The following is a 21,371-nucleotide window of genomic DNA, read 5'->3' as shown; positions in this document are numbered from 1 at the left end:
ATTTTACAGGGCAAAGTGCAAAAGCTCTTTAGTATCTGAAAGCCCTACATGAACATTTTCTTTAATACAGTAAGCTGAACATGTTGAATTATTGCTAACCTTTGTTATTTTTCTTTGTCTGCTTTCTAGGGGCCTCAAGTATAATGCCGTGCGTAGAATTCACACTAAAGCATGGCGTACGGACAAAAGTGGAAATGTGCGTACGCAAAGGGGTGTTGCTGCCATGAGAATGTGCGTGGCTTTATGCCAGGGTTATTTTTTATACATTGCAATGTCAGCGTGGAAACGGCCGTTTTTGTGGGTACGCACTGCTTATACATGAGGCCCTAGATGAGAAAAGCAGGGGTGGATCTGATCTGATTTGTAGCACTGCAATGTTTTACTGATTTATAATTTACTTCTTGCAATGCAATCCTTAAGACATGTTCCAGAAATCATCATTTCGACACACTCCTCAATTTACCACTGCGCTGCTCTGAATGGGCCTCCACTCGAGTCACCAATGCCCGTTTTATGTAAGTAATCAGTCTTACCTCCTCTCTGTGGATTCTTGAAAGGTAGTTGACAAAAAGATTGTCAGGTCCCGCAGGCTGCAAAAATGACAAGAAAGAGAATGAAGTGTGAATCTTTGACCAAACAGCCCTACTTGATTACCGAAATAAAAAGATGCTGTCACTCACATCCTGATCATCAACGACTGTGGCTGGGGTGGAGCCATCAGGTGCACCAGTGCTGCCATCGTGCTCCAGCGTCACAATGAGGACCTGTACCGCATGCTCCACCAATTGCTCACGGGTGTCAGAAAAAAGCAAATGGTTGTAGGGGATCCCGTAACCCACAGGATCATAGGCACAGACCACATTGAGTAGTGAGGTGAAGAGGGGCAGCGCGTGCCTGCGGAAAGGAAGAGTCAGAGTGAGACACAAAAAGCAGCTGTGACTTTACCGTAAGAATGGCACTGCCAGATCTAAACACTAGCGTGGTGGAAGTCCCATTTACTTAGGGTGCCAAGCAGTGTTGCGGTGCAGCAGTCAAAAGTGCTGTGAAGAATCTGTCTGTTGTTATGGTTCTGCCTTTGTCCAGAAAGGGCTCCATAAGCTTTATGACCAGAGACTCAGAAAGTCTTTGCCCTGGGTTGTAACTCAAAATACAGTTCTCAACTAAACGTTGCCAGATGTCCGAAATCGTAGCAAATCTGTCATTTTTCACACATTTTGCACGGGTGTCTTTGTTGTCATAGCGCAAATGCCGCATGATAGTCTGATAGTGGTCACAGGACATTGTATCATTGACTGCCAGTACAACAAATAGTTCTGAGCAGGCATCAGCCATAGCGCTGCTCTTGTGAAAAGAATGGAAATAAATGCCATCAACTCGGAGAGAGGTTCGTTGTACCATGTGAACGTCACTGAAAAAAACAAGCGCTAACTTTTACAAGTAGCCAAAATTTGCACTGGGTGTTATAGACTCAAATCAAATGTATGTTTTTATTATATTATAGTAATAATAGTAGCAGCTCACTACTCAAAACGAGGAGCACCTGGACTCGAACCTGTAAGCTTTTGGTTATAAGGTAGCAGTTCTCACCTCTGCACCATCTAAGAAGACCTATCAACTTTCTGTCGATTGACATTTGAGTTTGGGTTTTTAACTCATTGACACCAACATGTAAATCAAATATTTTTTCCTTTGGTTAAATTCTTGAATAAAAGCGCACATATTTATTTGATATTTGGATTAAAGTCTTCACACATTATACACTTCTCATCATTATTAATATAACATGGAAAAAGTTTCTCTTTTAGCTATGTGTTCAGCATTTCTTGCCTCGCATTTCCTGTCATCCTACACTTACGCAGATCATTGTAAACACGGAACGCACATGAAATGTATGTGTTCCAAATAACGCTATATTATTTATCCTATACAACTCCAGGTACCTCACACCCAGATAAACACACTTCAGCTGGGAGAACTTTGTATATAACAAACTGCGTCATTGGGGGAGATGGAATAGCAGGCTGCTTGCTGCTTGTGCTGATCAACACATTTACAAAACAAAAGATGCTACTTGGAGAGGTGCAAAGGAATTTAAGGTGGCCCGGGATTAGAACTTTTTTGTAGGCTTCAGGGATTCTATTGTTATGGGATCTTATGCCTCTTTCCTGCATTTCCAGATCTCTGTGGTGGAACTCAGGCTTAGGATACCTGTTGCAATCCTATCTTCATATCGTTCTCATCCCTAAACCCTGCTTTACTTGGCAATGAAACCCTTAGGTTGACGTCTTAGTCAGGGATCAATATCTAGGTGGCATACCCTTAATTTGATTAGTTTGCATGACCCCCTCGCTCAATAGCGAGTGAAGGACATTAAACACGTCTTGTTGCTGACAGGTGCAAACAGGGTACAAAGTTTATTGTGCAAAAAGGCAGGTCAGTAATGCTGGCTGCCAAGTCCATGATGCAAGGCGTCCCCCCAGACAAAGTGCATAGCTCCGCAGTTCATTAGTGAACTGCAACTTTTCAGAAAATGTACCTTATAATAAATTGGCGAGTATATTTATGATATTACAGATCCAAACGAAATCCAACAGGAACACTATGCACAAAGCGATAAATGATAATCACTCATGACACAGTCCAGTTTGGCAGATGCAGATGAAGGTGATGAAGCTATGAAATTAAAGCCTCGGTGAACAGCCACCAGAAAGTTATGTAAAGTTTTGCCCTACACTGAGGCTGATGTAAGTGATGATTTGTAGAATTTGGGAGCGCTCCCCAGATGAAATGACACGAACAAGCAGGCACAGGACAAGAAGAAAAATCCAGAGAAAACTGTAATCCAATGGGTGTCGCTGTAATCCAATTGTGTAGTGAAGCGTTCAAACAAGATCCCACCGATTGTGATCCTGCCGGCTTTTTTTAGCTCACTTTTAAAACTACTGCCCTCATCTTGTTACACCCAGCAGCTATTATGGCAACCACCAAAGTTATCTGGGGATGCTGGGATTTGCAGTCCATTTAAATGGCACTGGTGCAGTGTTGTCTGCATTGATAATTTTTATTTAATTATTAATGACAAACCTGTGAATAGGTAGATTTGCAAATCATAAACCCTCAAATCATAAGGGCGGACCTGTATACTGTATATCTGCAGCATATACTATATACTTGAATATCTATCTATTTTATATATACATACAGTGGATTCAGAAAGTATTTAGCATTATTATTTTCTGCATACTTCATTGTATCATAGACTTCATTTTAAATCGAAATATTTGCCATTTTTGCCCATCAAGTGAACACGTTTCCATAAAGGTTTGCAAAATTATTAAAAATCAAAAGCTGAAATTGCTCATTCATATTTAACTGGAAGCCAAATTTCAAGCTGGCAACTATAAGTGACTACAGCCCTTTATGTGATCACATTCATGATGATGAGTGTGCATAAGCTTGATTTAGGTCCAACTACAAGTGTTTTTGGAGTTTCACAGTGTATGTATTTTGCTTTATGGACATGAAGGGTGGGATACCGCACAGATGACTCTCTAGGAAAGGCAGCACTTACCGGTTTTCAGTTGAGCAGAAGAACTGAACCCACGGGTTTAGGATGTTACTCTCAGAAGAAGGTGGCAAATACATGGCTTCGGAGAAGCAGGTCAGTAAAAGTTTCAAAAGTTCAGTCCTATGAGAGAAATCATCCAGAAGGAATGAGTGACAATAAAAATGGGAAAGTTTCAGATTAGAGTTAGAATGAAAATTACAGGTTAATGCACACCAGGGCAAGGCAAGAGGAGCAGTCATGAACAGATATTGTTACATAAAGGATGGCTGAGGGGTTCAGATTAATTGGCTTGGCCAGAAACCAGAAAAAGGAAACAAAATCCAAGAACCATCCAGAATGACATCAAAGTACTCACACTAGATAGATAGATAGATAGATAGATAGATAGATAGATAGATAGATAGATAGATAGATAGATAGATAGATAGATAGATAGATAGATAGATAGATAGATAGATAGATAGATAGATAGATAGATAGATAAATTTTGCTATCTATCTATTTTTATGCAACTCACTGTTCATTTAGCACTTTTAATTTTCTGCTTTCCCTTAAAAATTCGTCTATCAATAAATACTAACTCCACTCGAGGCACTCCCTGTGCTGTTCTCCACATGTCTGGTTATGGTTTTCCTCTGAAGCTTAGTAATGAATACAGTAATTCAAAGAAAATTAAGATAATGCAACCTTGAAATAGATGCATCAGAGATATGAATCTATTCTTTGAGTGCATTATCATTTTTTTTCTTTATTTTGTGTGAGCTACTTTTATTTTAAACTTCACCCAAAAGTTTACCATGAAGACACTTGACTTATGGGGTCGTTGTGTACGAATTATACTTGTGGCTTGAACCTCGCCAACTCAGTAGCTGCAGATATTCGGAAACCTCGAAAATCATTATTCACACTCCGGTTGACAGAATTCAAACTGGCCGGCTTCTATTTGCACAGAAAACAAGACTTCCAACGGTCACACAATGTAAAACTGTGTATACTAAAACAGAGCAAATTTTCTAAATACAAAAATTACATATTTAGTGTAAATATTTACTTGGTTTCCTGTGAATTTGCTCAAGGGTCTACCTCTTTTAAACTTCCTTTTCATTAAACTCTAAGCAGCCAATGGAAATAAATATAAAATGACTGGCACCCAAACTGAACAGAGAAGCCACCAAGAGACGACTCCACTAATCAAATCAGTTGTGAACCTGTATGACAACAGAGTGGCAGAATTCATTCGGTGGGAATACAACTACTAACATGCCAAAGGAAAAATTGGGAATTAGTGAGGATAACCTGCAAACATTTAGAAACCTTACAAAAAGGCAGCTATCAGGAAGAGGATGGCATCTGTGAGTGTTGTTAGGGAGTCTGAACCGTTAAGCAGGGGGTTTACACTTCACGCAATGTGACGTGTGCTTGTGGATGCTACTGTTTATACTTCTGAACGCACTTTACGCAAAACTGGAGGATTCCACCAGGTGGCAGTGCACGATATCATCACGGTGAGAAAACAACGTTAGGCTTCGCTGTGTTGTGAATTGCCCAAAACATCCATTAAATTCAAGACACCTTGTCACAATATCTCTGAAAAGACTGGATGTTTAGTGATTACATCCATCAATTCAGGGATGTGCCCTGTCCAACAAGCTTTGGGCACGAGGTAGAAACAATCCCTGGACAGGGCATCAGCTCATTGCAAGGTGAATACAAGCACAAACATACACTGGCATCATTTTAGAGTCATCAAATCCCCAAACCTGCATGTCCTTGGAAGGAAACTGGAGCACACTGTGGAAACCCACTAGGAAAAGATGCAAACTCCAGGCAGGGAACACCAGGGACGCGACTCCCTGTGAGACAGCAGCGCTACTGCTCCGCCACCGTGTCAGATCAACATAAATAAATAAATACATAAATAAATAATTCATTACATTTATATAGCGCTTTTCTCAGTACTCAAAGCGCTATCCACACAGGGAGGAACCGGGAAGCGAACCCACAATCTTCCACAGTCTCCTTACTACAAAGCAGCAGCACTAGCACTGTACCATGTGTGATTATTATCAGTATTCATTATTTAAATGAAGTCAACGATTTATCTGTAAAATGTAATATAAGTATCTTAATGCATTTCATCATGAAAGTCATATCAAGTATAAATCTAAGGATTCTTAATGTGCGGAGAGCTGGAATATCATAAATGTAATGTGTTCTGTATGGCAATTGCTGCCTGCCGCTGCTGTCAGCACAGGAGGAAGCCCCAGAAGCACATAGTGATTAACAACAGAGTCATTTTTAAGATGACATTTACAATGGTCTCCTTTACTGACGAAATAAACTACGAGATTAAAGTGGAAATTTTGAGATTATAAATCGAAATTTCCACTTTAATCACAAAACAGACTTTTTCAGTAGGGATGCACCGATACCGAAACGGGTATCTGGTATCGGCCTCGATACCACATTTTCTAAAGTACTCGTACTCGTTAAAAGTCCCCCGATACCGGGGACTGATACCACGGTCTGAGAAATGTCTATGTTTGAGCGGTGTGTAAGGGGTTAATCACAGGTGCCGAGTGCCCGCTCCCAGGTCCCGGCTGCAGCTCAGAGCGGGGAGAAGGCGAGGCGAGACATGTCAGCCGTGTGGAACTATTTCAAAGTGAATGAAGACGACAAAACAAAGGCGGACTGCAAATTGTGCTCAGCGAAATTGTCCAGAGGAGGCTCAAAAGGTAGCGCATTTAACACAAGTAATTTAATCAAGCACCCAAAATCCCAACACGACAACGAGTACAAAGAGTTTACCCACGCTTCTAAACCAACACAACCCACGCTGCAGCAAACTCTTGCAAGACGAGAGAAAATGTCCAGAGACAATCCACGTGCTGTGAAAATAACACAGGCAATTATCGAGTACATTCCATTGAGTGACCAGCCACTCTCGGAGGTAGAAAATGTGGGATTCCTGCGTCTCCTCCATGTTCTGGAGCCCAGATATGATGTCCCAAGCCGCCGCTACATGACTGACACGGAGCTGCCTAAACTACACGACTCCGTGAAAAAACATATCCACAGCCTACTGCAAGCCTCCTCTGCGTTTAGTTTCACCACGGATATTTGGACAAGCAGTGTTAGCCCCGTGTCGCTAATTAGCCTAACCTCCCAGTGGATAGACGAGAGTTTCTTGTTTTTTTTTGTTAAGTTATATGACTAAAGCTGTTACCTGTAAATTTAAATCATGTTTTTATTAAGTACTCGGTATCGGCAAGTACTCGGTATCGGCGAGTACTGAAATGCAAGTACTCGTACTCGTTTTCCAAAAAAGTGGTATCGGTGCATCCCTATTTTTCAGTGTGTCCCTAATTCTTCTCTGTGGCTCAAATATGCTTCATTCAAAAGATGGCATGTGAGACCTTTTAAATGTATCACATCATTACGAGGGGGAATGTGCGACGCTTGAAAAGAACAGCACGACAAATATGTTTGTATGTCAGCATTTTTGCTTAACCACATCGAGCCATTCATCAAACATTGAAGCGCGCACATTGATCCTGGAGGATCCTCAAAGCGGTTTACTGTCACATATTGATAGTAAGCAAAGACTCTGACGTCACGTTCCACCTTAAACACACTGCACCCCATGATTTTTTTGCTTGTACTGTAACTCACAGTTAACTTTTGAGGATGTGCTCAAAGGACGCGTCAAATGAATGCTGGGAACATGTGGCGGCCATGATGCGTTGCGAGCGTAAAGTATAAACCGGCCCTTACACTTACCTGTTGAGATCGTGGATGTAGTTGAGTGGTGGTGAATGAGCAAAGCCCACTCCTGCTTCCCAGATGTACTCGCAGCTGTCAATGGAGTGAATGTCTTCGGGAGTGTCCTGTGGAGATAAAGCAATATCCTATGATTAATACGGAAGAGGAAAATGAAACAACCTTGTAGCAACCGCAAAATACGGGAACGCGATTCCTACACTTCACAACCCGACGGGAGTGGACGATGTTTGAAGGTTACAATAGCATTACCATATTCGGTCCTCGTCCCCTCTTGCCCCCTTAAATAATTGACAAAAACTAAAACGTAACAGGAAGTGGGACTGATAAATATATTAACATTTGCTGTTTACATTTACTTGCCCGGTGCCTGAGTGCTCATTAGTGAACCCCTTCCCCAGACACCCTCCCTAGCGCCCAAATCCTAACCTCCGGTTTGACACAGACAATAAAAAAAAAAGTAAATAATAAAAAAAAAAAAAACTGTTCTTTGAGAACGCAAAAGAAAGATTTAACTTAGTCCACAATATAAGAAAACAAGAAACCCTGCAGTTCAGGTCGTCATTTATGGCAGGAGGAAACACAACAGTCCTTTGGCGAAACGGCTTCTCCGCAGACAATCACGAAGAATGCAAACTCAGCGATCCGACTCACCAGATGGGAGCACCCGGAGAACACCAGTACCTGGCCTCTTCTCGGAGATTTGTCACTTGATTATTTCTTTGGGGTGGTCACCCATGAATAGCAGACGTCCCTGGGTGAAATAAAATTCCTGAATAATTCTTTGAGCGGGGATAGTCGCTGCGTTGCCTTCAGCCTTATCCTTCCTTTTTTCTTCCCTCCTTGATCCGCCATTCCCCTTAAAAAGAAAAAGTTTCCCGCCGAAAATCCTTGCCCCTCTCGGTTGTTATGGAAACCTCATGCCGGCAACAGGCAGCCTGGAAAATTTACTCGGCGGGATCCTCCCAGACTGGGACGTCACCAAAGGTGCCTGAAGGGCCATTTAAAACACCCTCCCAGCCAACATTATAAAGTGACGGACAATCCAGAAGGCTAACCTGACTGTCCGTTATGTAGCTTTGCTACAACCTGACAGACATAAAACACACTCAATGTAAGTTTGAAAGTAGACCGTGTAGGACCATTGTCCATTCTGCTAGGCTTTTAGTGGCATGCGAGGCCTGTTAAGACAACACGTTTAATAGACATCCAGTGACAGAACTCCAGCTTGTACCAGGATCTGCCTGTGCATCATCTGATGATAACAATCATCAATCTTCTTGAGTTAGAAGACACAAAATGGACTCAAGCAAGAACAAAGACTTATAATTCAAGGAATGACAATTAGGATGGACAGAAGAACTCGCTTACGAGCAGACCCTGATTTTGTAACTGGAAGTGACTTCAGTCCAATCAGGGAGAGGTCCCACTTTTCTTCATAAACTAATTACATTCATCCCATCTGAGCATATTGAGGAGGATGTTCACTACACACTCACTGAACTCTCTGGGATTCTCTCAGGGTGTGAGGAAAAAACTGCAAGAATGACCTTCTGGAAACTGAAACTGATCATTCTCTTCTCTTTGCGATCCAGTTTACCAAGGCAAAGCTGTGTGCGCCAGTAGTCGGGAGTCTGTGGAGAAGCAGCCATTACTTCAAGAAGGGAACTTTAGCATTTAAACTCAAGAGCCGGAAAGAGTGATGCTTTTCCCCTAGGAAGTTGCAGACGACACCGCAAAGAGCTTAACTAAGATGAGCACAGCTCACCTGAACAAGCACCACATCACAAAGAGAAAAGAGTGCACTCCAATGAAAGAAGAATCCACCACTTCAACCTGGAGCAGCAAGAAAGCTTTTTTTTAAAAGTTTTTAAAAAGATAAAGAAAAGAAAAAACACACAATGTTGGAATCAGCAGATCCAGTAACAAGATATCGGTAGTCATCATCAGCCCAAAAAACTCTGATTGGAAAATCACTACCTGAAAATGTTTTTTTTTTTCCTGTTCTGGAATCTGCTCAGTAAGGTCACCGGACCTCAAGATACTGTAATTATGGTAAAGCAGAAAGCAGGGGAAGTTCATGTCCAAGCAGCACATACAGAAAGGAATCAGACACCACCTTTGACAATATCTGATAGATAGATAGATAGATAGATAGATAGATAGATAGATAGATAGATAGATAGATAGATAGATAGATAGATAGATAGATAGATAGATAGATAGATAGATAGATAGATACTTTATTAATCCCAATGGGAAATTCACATTCTTCAGCAGCAGCATACTGATACAATAAATAATATTAAATTAAAGAATGATAATAATACAGGTGAAAAAAACAGACAATAATTATGTATAATGTTAAATATTAACGTTTACCCCCCCCTGGTGGAATTAAAGAGTCGCATAGTTTGGGGGAGGAACGATCTCCTCAATCTGTCTGTGGAGCAGGACAGTGACAGCAGTCTGTCGCTGAAGCTGCTCTTCTGTCTGGAGATGACATTATTTAGTGGATGCAGTGGATTCTCCATAATTGATAGGAGCCTGCTCAGCGCCCTTCGCTCTGCCACAGATATTAAACTGTCCAGCTCCATGCCAACAATAGAGCCTGCCTTCCTCACCAGTTTGTCCAGGCGTGAGGCGTCTTTCCTTTTAATGCTGCCTCCCCAGCACACCACTGCGTAGAAGAGGGCGCTCGCCACAACTGTTTGATAGAACATCTGCAGCATCTTATTGCAGATGTTGAAGGAAGCCAGCCTTCTAAGGAAGTATAACCGGCTTTGTCCTTTCTTGCACAGCGCATCAGTATTGGCAGTCCAGTCTAATTTATCATCCAGCTGCACTCCCAGATATTTATAGGTCTGCACCATCTGCACACAGTCACCTTTGATGATCACTGGGTCTATGAGGGGTCTGGGCCTCCTAAAAATCACCACCAGCTCCTTGGTTTTGCTGGTGTTCAGGTGTAGGTGGTTTGAGTCGGACCATTTAACAAAGTCATTGATTAGGTCCCTATACTCCTCCTCCAGCCCATTCCTGATACAGCCCACGATAGCAGTGTCATCAGCGAACTTTTGCACATGGCAGGACTCCGAGTTGTATTGAAAGTCCGATGTATATAGGCTGAACAGGACTGGAGAAAGTACAGTCCCTTGTGGCGCTCCTGTGTTGCTGACCACAATGTCAGATCTGCAGTTCCCAAGACGCACATACTGAGGTCTGTCTTTAAGATAGTCCACGATCCATGCCACTAGGTATGAATCTAATCCCATCTCTGTCAGCTTGTCCCTAAGGAGCAGAGGTTGGATTGTGTTGAAGGCACTAGAGAAGTCTAGAAACATAATTCTTACAGCACCACTGCCTCTGTCCAAGTGAGAGAGGGATCGGTGTAGCATATAGATGATGGCATCTTCCGCTCCCACCTTCTCCTGATATGCAAACTGCAGAGGGTCAAGGGCGTGTTGAACCTGTGGCCTAAGGTGGTGAAGCAGCAGCCTCTCCATGGTCTTCATCACATGTGATGTCAGAGCAACAGGCCGAAAGTCATTCAGCTCACTAGGACGTGATACCTTTGGGACTGGGGTGATACAAGATGTTTTCCAAAGCCTCGGGACTCTCCCCTGTTCCAGGCTCAGGTTGAAGATGCGCTGTAGAGGACCCCCCAGCTCCGATGCACAGACCTTCAGCAGTCGTGGCGATACTCCATCTGGACCCGCTGCTTTGCTGGCACGAAGTCTAATAGAGACACCTTACTGGGCTCACTAGGGATAAAGCCACAAAGAATATTTTGCATAGTAAAGAATAATAAAGAGGGGCTAACTGGGGGAGAAACAATCCACCAAGAAACTTACAGCCTTACTGTACTGTACAGAATGTGGACTTGACCACCTCAAGCTCTGAATCCTACAACGCTGCTGACCAGATGCCATTATTTACTTGAGGCTTTGACAAACCCTGAAATATTTACTTTTTAGGACTAGTATTTCTAGCATCCGTATACATAAACACAAGTGACAGCTGCAAAGCATGGGTTACTGATAAACTGAAATCATCTTTAAACAGAAGGCAGTGCCGTGGTCTAATGTCTATGACTGGAGTTCTTTTGGGTAAAGTCGACAAAAGGTTAGTCATACTTGTTAATCCTGCTGCCAGATGGTGGCAATGGGTTGCATGTTGATTAGCACGCGCATGTAAGTATTTTACTGCACTCTGCACGTGTGATGACAGGGACACTGGAAACACATGATGACCCTATAAGGGTTAATGCCACTACCTCACAGCTTCACGTCTCTGCCTTAACATCACCTGCATGTTCCCCCTTGTCTACATGAGGCTTTTTCTACAAACACCAATCTTTTCTCATATTATAAGAAAAGATCTAGAAACTGATCTGGTATGAATGATCCACGATGTGTGCGCAAGACACGCCTTGCCATGGAAGTGCATGTCACTTTTATTCCTCGCGTGCACAAATGGTTTAATTGTCTTTACCCTGGTCCACTAGCAATGAGTGTGAGTCTTGTACAGGGCATCATGGTGCCTGTTGATACTCCGATAGGCTCGGAGTCAAAGTGACACTGCTTTGTGCTGAGTAGGTATGATAGATGGCCAGGGACTTTGCCCGGCCTTTAGAGGAGAGGACCAGGGGAGTAGACATATCACCAGCAGTACCTCCCCCAGGACACAAGAGGGCAGCCCCCCTAGTTTACATTGGAGCCACGGGACTGGAGCTTAGAAGCTTTACCCAGCGTGGGCCCTTGGCCACCACCAGGGAGTGCCTGGACAGTTCTGGAGCTGTGGTCTACAGCACTTCCGCCACACCCGGAAGTGCTACCAGTAGAGGAACTGGATTCCCTTGCAGCATTTCCGCCACACCCGAAAGTGCTGCCGGAACTTGATCAAGGAGCACCTGGAGCACTTCCGGGTGCGGTATAAAAGAGGCCGTCTCACTCTAGCAAGCGAGCCAGAGTCGGGAGGAGGAGGACTAGGTTGCCTGGGAGGAGTGGTGGAAGAAAAATAGTGCGCCTTTTGTTGTTGTTCTGTGCTTTGTGGGGCACGTCTTCCCCGTGAAGACAATAAATCTTTGTTTTATTTTAACACGTGTCTCCCTGTCTCTTTGTGCCAGGTCGGGCGCCTATATAGCGCCTTTCACAGGGTTTATAAAATGAACAATGATTGGATGAACCAGCACACGTGTCTTTATAAATATCCTCCCGTCCAGCTCTGGTGGTCTGACTAATCCAACCCTAGATAGCACAGCCTGCAGTTCATACCCTTACATACAACGGGGGATGCAACCAAAGCAGATATTCCAGGTGTCAAACTTTCTAGCTTCACATAACAATGGTAGACATCTTTTGGAACTCGTTCTTTACTATGCATAAGAAGAAGTCTCCCTGAATATGTGGATGAAAATGCTGGAACTGAAAGGAGGCCCACCAACACGAGAGATTACATGGACTTCGTTGTATAGACTGAAATGCTGAACTGACATTATTGTTTGTTTTCTTGTTTAACCTCCTAAGTGTTAGACCCGAGTGTCACTTGGGCTGTAAAACCGGTGCTAAAAGTGTTAGTCCTGAGCATCACTCAGGCAACTGTACTGACGTGTCTCGTGTAAGCATTAGAGCCGAGGATTACTCGGGCTGTAAAAGTGCCAACAGCGTTAGCGCTGAGTGTTGCTCAGAAAATGATATAGACATGTCTTGTGTAGGTGTCAGGCCCGAGTGTTACCTTTGGAACAGTGCAGACAGGTCTTATCTTAGCCTCATAATGGCGTCTCATAAGAAACATTTTTCAGCAGCCCAGGTGTTGCATGATCTCGACAGTAATATGGGCGGCGATGACGAAGTGAATCTGTCTTCCGGCAGTGAAAATGAAATGGACAATGAAATCGAAAACGATTCTGATGAATCTGAAAGTGACGCTCATGTCAATCACACATGTGCAGTGTACTGTTCAAAAGTCTGATCAGTCTGGAAAGAAAAGCTGCAAGGAATCACGCTACTATTGTCTTGACTGTGCCGTTGGATTGTGTACAAGGGCGAGTCAAAAATGATCCGCACTCTGGTTATATTAAACCTTCTGTTGGCAGGACTGTCTTATCAGAGATTTCCGTACACGGTCTCTGTCTCCCCAGTCACTACTGTGCCGTTGTGAACGTGTTAAGTCAGATAATTTGTAACTGCGGTGCAAGAAACAATGGCTGACCCACTTGTGATTTGTCAATGTCAATGTCAATTTATTTAAATAGCACATTTAAAACAACATAGGAATGCTGTGACCAAAGTGCTTTACAATAAAAGAAGAAAAAAACATACAATTAACATAAGTAACATAAATAGAAATAAAATAAATGAAATAAGTAATAAATTCGAAGTAAGATTACATAATCACAATGAGGAAACCATCAGTATTACTGAAGGTCATGGAAAGCAAGTGAATAGAAATGAGTCTTTAATCTTGTTTTGAACAGTTCAATTGTAGATGACTCCTTTATATGATGAGGTAGAGAGTTCCACAGGCGAGGAGCAGCAGCTGCACAAGCCCTGTCCCCCTTAGTTTTACACTTGGTATGAGGGACAACAAGAGACAACTGACCAGAAGATCTCAGCACTTTAGATGGCTGATGTAAAGCACACAATTTGGATAGGCAGCCAGTGTAAAGAAGCTAATGTTGGAGAAACAGAATCGGACTTTCTTGCCCCAACAAGAAAGCAAGCGGCAGCATTTTGGACCAGCTGTAACTTGCGTAACAGAGATTTGCTAATCCCAGAATACAGCGAGTTGCAGTAATCGAGGCAAAAAAACATAAAAGCAGGAGTAGCTTTCTCAAGATCCCTAGAAGATAAAAAAAGGCTCGATCTTACCTAATAGACGAAGCTGGAAAAAGCAACTCTTGACTACAGAATCAATCTGTTTCTCAAAAGAGAGCCTACTGTCAAAGATAACACCAAGATTGCGGACTTGAGGTTTGCAAAAGACAGAGAAAGAGCCGAGAAGTCCAAGACCAATTTGGGCTTTAGCTGATGGTCCCACTATAAGCACCTCCATTTTATTTTGATTCAGATCAAGAAAATTATTAGCCATCCAGGATCTTAGTTCAGAAAGACAGTTGTGCAGTTGATTGATTGAAGACAGATTTGTAGAGCAACGTGCAGTGATTCGTTTTTTGTGCTCTGAGGGTGTGCCTGGTGCCGATATTTATCAAAGACTTTGTGCACAGTATGGAGAAAGTGTGTTGTCGTGAAGAAGTGTGTATGAATGGATAGAGAAGTTCAAGGAAGGTCGCACATGTGCCAGCCTCGAAGAAGGAGCTGAACACCCATCTATGTCCACAACTGATGACAACATTGAGCACACACGTGAAATGATTCTGTTGAATAGATGAGTGACAGTAGATGATGTGGCAAATCATTTGCAAATCAGCCATGGCTCCGTCTATGCAGTAATCCATGACAGATTTGGGTTTCGAAAGAGGACAAAGATTCATGTCTGACGAAGACAGCGGTGCATTCGTGGCTCAGCCTAAAACATTTTTTAATGAAGGAATACCAGTAGGAAAGCTTGTTGACAGATGGACAAAGTATGTTGAAAAGCAGGGAGATGATGTCGAAAAATGATGCATTAGTCTTTTCTGATAGTTGACTAAAATTAATTCTGCAGCCAGAATGAGGATAATTTTTGACTCACCCTCGTATTTCACCCTGCTTCAAAATATACCTCACATTTTGGCACTACATACGGTATTAGCATTACTTTTATTATTATTTGTATTATTATTATACTTTCTACACTTCTGACTTTGTACTTTTAGTGTTGTGCACGTTTTACAGTAGAAAGCTGAGATTTAATTAATATGTCATTTTTCAAGTCAAAAAATGCAACTGTTTTTAAAAATGTAACGCTAAGGAGGTTAACTAAAGGTTTCATCATTCAAATGGAGCAAGAAATATTTTAAAGCTTTATTTAGAAGGAAGGTAACACCTCAGCATTCAAGAACAAAACATATTGTGACCCAAGATATAAACCAGACAATAACCTAATGATATGGTCTTCTTTTCCATCCGAGATTGACATAAGCCGGCAGTTTGTTTGCTTCTGGAGAAACTTTGCAACTAAGAAATGAGCCACCCGGGCAGCCAATGAAGATCATCCTAAAATTGTTGCAGCTGCAAGAATCCAGGGTGTATACTATGTGTAACACGCCCGTCTATCAGTCTGATTAAGGTATCACACTTTGGTTATATTGAGTAGATATAATGGATGTGAGTCCTGGACTCCCCACCCCAAGCAAATCCACACACTAGAAGTGTTCCACATCTGCTGCCTCCAGAAGATCCTGGGCACCACCAGGGAGGGCAGGATTCTACACACTAAAATGCTGGAATGTTGCTTATCAACTAGCATTGAAGCCATGCTGCTCGGCTGTGTCTTTCTCTGGATCTGTCACATTATCTGCACGGATGAGTCTTGGCTTCTCTTATTGGCCCAGTATGGTGAACTCGCCTGACCTCAAGGTGAAAACACTGGAATGACTACTTGAAGTGTTCTCTTAAGGCCTGCTCCATTCCACATATGTTGCTTAAGACACTTGCTAGGGATGGTGTACTTTGGAGATGGACAATAATTGAAGCAGTCCATCACTTTGAACATCAACAAGAGAAGAAGAGAGTAGTAAGACAACACCATCGAAACAAACACACTGCGCCTGGGGTGCCCATCATACCCCCGGGTCTGCCTGCTCTCCCACCAGCATATACACAAGGAGTGATGGAGATGGACAAACAGATGGACAGTATCATCGCTGGATCTCCATGAGTAGAAGAACAGTTCACTGCTATTCTGCCTGTGGTTACTCGCCTATTCATTCCAGGTCAGCAGAGGTGAGAAAAAACAAATGTACAGTAAGTTTAGTGTTGCAGCCACTGTACCATACTGCCTACACAAACACCCTTCAGTCTGCAGTGTTTTCAGTACCACAAAGCTCACTTATAAATCGTTTGTTTAGGTTTTGTCCATACTCACCGCTGCACCTTTCTTGTGGCTCTGCACAGTGAAGCCTGGGCAGAAAAGGAGGTCAGCAATGGCTAAAAGAAGCGATTCAGCCAGAGGACGGGCACCGTCATCATCGGCATCTTCTGCCTGAAAAGAACACACAGGGTATCAACAAAGTTGGGTACGTACCGATCAATGCCTCAGAATAGACGTTTACATGTATTGTCAATGATTTTTAGAGGGGAACACTGTGAATCAGAGGCTGGAACAAAACAGCATCCTGGGCTGACGTCCAGCACCTTGTCCACAGTGCCTCATGATATTCTAGCCTCACCTTCACCATGCAATACAGAGGTTTAGTGCAGAGATCAGTAAAAACTGGATCCATCCCCTCAATTAAAAGCAAATAAATTCAAGAAAACGCGTTACATACAAACGTGGGCAAAGCATACAGACGCTCTTTACCCTTCTCATACAATCCCAATTCCAATGAAGTTGGGACGTTGTGTAAAACGTTTGCAAATCCTTTTCAATCTATATTCAATTGAATACACTACGAAGACAAGATATCGAATGTTCAAACTGATAAACTTTATTGTTGTTTTGCAAATCTTCACTCATTTTGAATTTGATGCCAGCAACACGTTCCAAAAAAGCTGGGACAGGGGCAGCATGTTTACCACTGTGTTATATCACCTTTCCTTTTAACAACACTCAATAAGCGTTTGGGAACTGAGGACACTAATTGTTGAAACTGTGGAGGTGGAATTCTTTGCTCAACAGTCCGGGGTCTCCGTTGTCGTATTTTGCGCTTCATAATGCGCCACATATTTTCAATGGGAGACAGGTCTGGACTGCAGGCAGGCCAGTCTAGTACCCGCACTCTTTTACTATGACGCCACGCTGTTGTAACACATGCAGAATGTGGTTTCGCATTGTCCTGCTGAAATAAGCAGGGGCGTCGCTTGGATGGCAGCATATGTTGCTCCAAAACCTGTATGTACCTTTCAGCATTAATGGTGCCTTCACAGATGTGCAAGTTACCCATGCCATGGGCACTAACACACCCCCATACCATCACAGATGCTGGCTTTTGAACTTTGCGCTGTTAACAATCCGGATGGTCCTTTTCCTCTTTGGCCCAGAGGACACGACGTCCGTGATTTCCAAAAACAATTTGAAATGTGGACTCGTCAGACCACAGCACACTTTTCCACTTTGCGTCAGTCCATCTCAGATGAGCTTGGGCCCAGAGAAACCGGCGGCGTTTCTGGGTGTTGTTGATATATGGCTTTCGCTTTGCATGGTAGAGTTTTAACTTGAACTTGTAGATGTAGTGACGAACTGTGTTAACTGACAATGGTTTTCTGAAGTATTCCTGAGCCCATGTGGTAATATCCTTTACAGAATGATGTCAGTTTTTAATGCAGTGCCGCCTGAAGGATCGAAGGTCACAGGCATCCAGTGCTGGTATTCAGCCTTGCCGCTTACATGTAGAGATTTCTCCAGATTCTCTGAATCTTTTGATGATATTATGGACAGTAGATGATGAAGTCTCTAGATTCCTTGCAATTGTACGTTGAGAAACGTTGTTCTTAAACTGCTGGACTATTTGCCCACACAGTTGTTCACAAAGTGGTGAACCTCGCCCCAAACTTGCTTGTGAACGACTGAGCCTTTTGGGGATGCTCCTTTTATACCCGATCATGACAAACACTTGTTTCCAATTAACCTGTTCACCTGTGGAATGTTCACAACAGGTGTTTTTTGAACATTCCTCAACTTCCCAGTCTTTTGCTGCCCCTGTCCCAGCTATTTTGGAACGTGTTGCAGGCATCAAATTCAAAGTGAGTGAAGATTTGCAAAACAACAATAAAGTTTATCAGTTTGAACATTCGATATCTTGTCTTCGTAGTGTATTCAATTGAATATAGGTTGAAAAGTATTTGCAAATCATTGTATTCTGTTTTTATTTATGTTTTACACAACGTCCCAACTTCATTGGAATTGGGGTTGTACAATTGTGTGGTCCATCCAGAAAGCTGAAGTACAACGGGGTGTTTTCAAGTTATCTGTTATTTGCTTCTGAACCATTTCGGTACTGGGAGTGAGGTCTGAAAGCTGATATCGATACTGAAGTCAAAATTTTAGTACAGATCGAACAATAGTCCCTGAGCTCTCACTTTCTTCTACGCTACCAGGTAACTTATTCCATGTGTCCATGGTTCTCTGGGTGAAAAAAAAAACAAATTCTAACATTTTTATGAAATTTCCAATGGTGTTCATGTTGAATTAATTGTAAAGTGACAGCTGGATTTCACTGTGCTGGTTCTACTTAATAATTGGAAGCACCTTCAGTCCCGACACTTCTTACTCTTCATTTGCTTACACTGAAAAAGCTCAACTCCTTCAATCCTTCCTCATACCTGTGTGGTGTTTGCAGGTCCTTTCAAAGGGAGAGGTTGATTCAAGAGTGCCCCCCAGTGGTCACACTGTATACATTAGACCACGGGTGTCAAAACTCGGGTCCTGGTGGGCCACAGTGGCTGCAGGTTTTCATTCTAACCATCTTCTTCATTAGTGACCAGTTTTTGCTGTTAATTAACTTCTTTTGCTTTAGTTTTAGTAAACTTGTCTCAGGCCCCTTAGTAGTCTCTTTTTCCCTAATTAGCAGTCAAACAATAATGAGACACAAAACAAGCCGCCACATGACTAGCTCACCTGTGCCCATCACACAATATCTGAAAATAAAGAAAGATGAAGGTCCCAGTAAGGCTGATCTCTCAGGTCACCACATGGTGTTCTTAGGAAAAAAAAAACAGAAGATCAAGAGTTTTGGAAATGTCTGCTGTGGCAGAATGAGAGAAGCAATAAGCCATGGAATTAAATGACGGGTTTAATTAACAGCAAGAATAATTGGCTTCTCATTAAGAGATTGGTTGGAGTTTGAAATCCCAGTTTAGCTGGTCATCTTTTGGCTCGTTTTACATCTCATTTCTATTTGGCTGTCATTTAATTAAGAAAGAAAGAAATTCAGAAGACTGAATCCTTAAAAACAAGACTATTAAAATGAAGGGAAAACAAGTTAATTAGCAGTGAAAACTGGTCACTGATTAGGAAAAAGGTTAGAATGAAAACCTGCAGCCACTGCGGCCCTCCAGGCCCGGAGTTCGACACCCCTGCATTAGACAGATCGGTCACTTTTGATTTTTCTATTTTCTACAATTGTCATTTTTTGTAATTTCCCTCATATTATAAATGTACATATACAGTGCAACAGCTAAATTTGGATATCTGTGCTGAAGACACATATACGGACACAGTTCTAAAATCAACTTTTCTCAACATTTTGAACAACGTAGAATCAGAATCTAAACTTAACTTGATAGCAGATTTTTGACCTTATCACCAGTTTTCCATTAACATTGAATTGAACCGAATTTCATTGACTTACATCTAACTTTCTAAAATTACAATTCTGATTCCTGTAGATTTGTTATTCTTTGTTTAATTGCAATTCAAATTTCGCAATGGGGTTGGGACTGATGAATCCACTCATGAACTGACCCTGATCCTGATTCTAGTTGTGCAATATTTGTGCAGAATGGGACAAACCACAAGGGACTAAGGAGTGAGACATCGATTCCCTAACCCATATGTGAAGTAGGAAACACATTAGTGCTATTAATGAGTAACCAGAAGTGAGATGTTGACAAAACACATAAAAATGAAACACACCGATTGCAGTGTGTCAGGCAGCCTCCCGCAATCATAACTCTGGAGATAAAACACTTTTATCGGGACTTTATGAGGCTTTATGGCAGAAAGGCAACAATAAACTGTTAATAAATGGAGTCCAGTGCTTGAATGCTATACAGTGTGTTGGGGGGAAACAGAAAAAACACCATCATGTGCTCTTTGCTCTAGAAGAGGGTCCCTCGAATGTATTCTCAGCAGCCACCCAAAAGCCCTCAGAGAAGGGCACAACCAGGTACTCAAATCAGTCACTCGGTCTTTGTGGACTGCAGATTTGTGCCGGACTCCTTCCATTTCTTCATAACTGATTTCACTGAATATTCAGATATTTTCCGGTCTCCATCCCCTGTGAAGTTGCTCCGAGAGTTCTTATGTCTTCACTGTATAGTCTTATCCACCATATGGACTTCACCACAAGTTTGTCCCTTCCACATTCAGGGGCATTTATACTAGCATTAACTGTAACCCCCAGACAGGTGACCTCCACTGAATTCATTCTGGGACTTAAAACACCAATGGGCTGCACCTGTGATGATTTAGAGGGGGTGAATACTTACCCGATTACTTATTTTTGTGTTTTATCCAAGGTGCGACCCAAACGTTTTTAGACGAGTTGTTTTAGACAACGTGTTACATCTAGCGGCCGACATTGTAACGACGTAGCACTATGCTTCAAGTAACATGTGACCAGGCTTCAACGGTTTTCATTCAGTGGTCTGTGAGTTGGAACTGAAGAGAATTCGGCGAGTTAGAACAGCCAAATTCCAAAACAGTGAGCGGTCCATTCTTCACGATAACACGCCATCTCATAACGCCGCAATTGTAAAGAAGTTTCTGGCGAAGAGGAACGTTGCTGATCTTATAGAAAAACTAGCTGAAATACCCAGCGTTGCCCAGGAGGAAAATAAAGTGTGTTTTTTTTTTTTTTTTTAATTGTTTGAGAAAAATATAATAAAAAAAAAAAACCCACAACTTTAAAAATAAAAATAAATTAACAAATAATGAAGACTCACTAATGTGCTTGTCTTACAGTCTTGTGTGTATGTTATCATCCAGTTGACGCTCGTAACCGACTAACTCTAATTTCAAAAGCAACAGGCACACGGTGGTGTTGCTTAAACATAAAGAGAGCTGTATGCAGTCACCTGCTGATCGCCCTCTGGTGGTCATTCCGAGTGTCAACTGGATGATAACATGCATACAAGATCGCAAGATCATCCCCCACCCTACCCAGAAGGGGGTGGGTTAGGGTTGATTTCACCCTACA

At 42.3% G+C, this 21,371-nt stretch overlaps 1 protein-coding gene across 1 annotated transcript in view; it reads right to left on the bottom strand.

The window, feature by feature from the left end:
- Window positions 1-21,371, bottom strand: part of hid1b (HID1 domain containing b) — an 82,377-nt gene that overhangs the window by 29,258 nt on the left and 31,748 nt on the right. The window contains 5 exon segments of the mRNA XM_028818429.2: window positions 534-590; window positions 681-894; window positions 3,572-3,688; window positions 7,349-7,455; window positions 16,379-16,495. Coding sequence (XP_028674262.1) covers window positions 534-590; window positions 681-894; window positions 3,572-3,688; window positions 7,349-7,455; window positions 16,379-16,495 — 612 coding nt within the window.

This window comes from Erpetoichthys calabaricus, chromosome 14, assembly GCF_900747795.2.
Source record: "Erpetoichthys calabaricus chromosome 14, fErpCal1.3, whole genome shotgun sequence".
Classification (NCBI taxonomy): domain Eukaryota; kingdom Metazoa; phylum Chordata; class Cladistia; order Polypteriformes; family Polypteridae; genus Erpetoichthys; species Erpetoichthys calabaricus.
The sequence above is the reverse complement of the archived record's forward strand: the minus strand, read 5'-3'. Positions and strand labels throughout refer to the sequence as shown.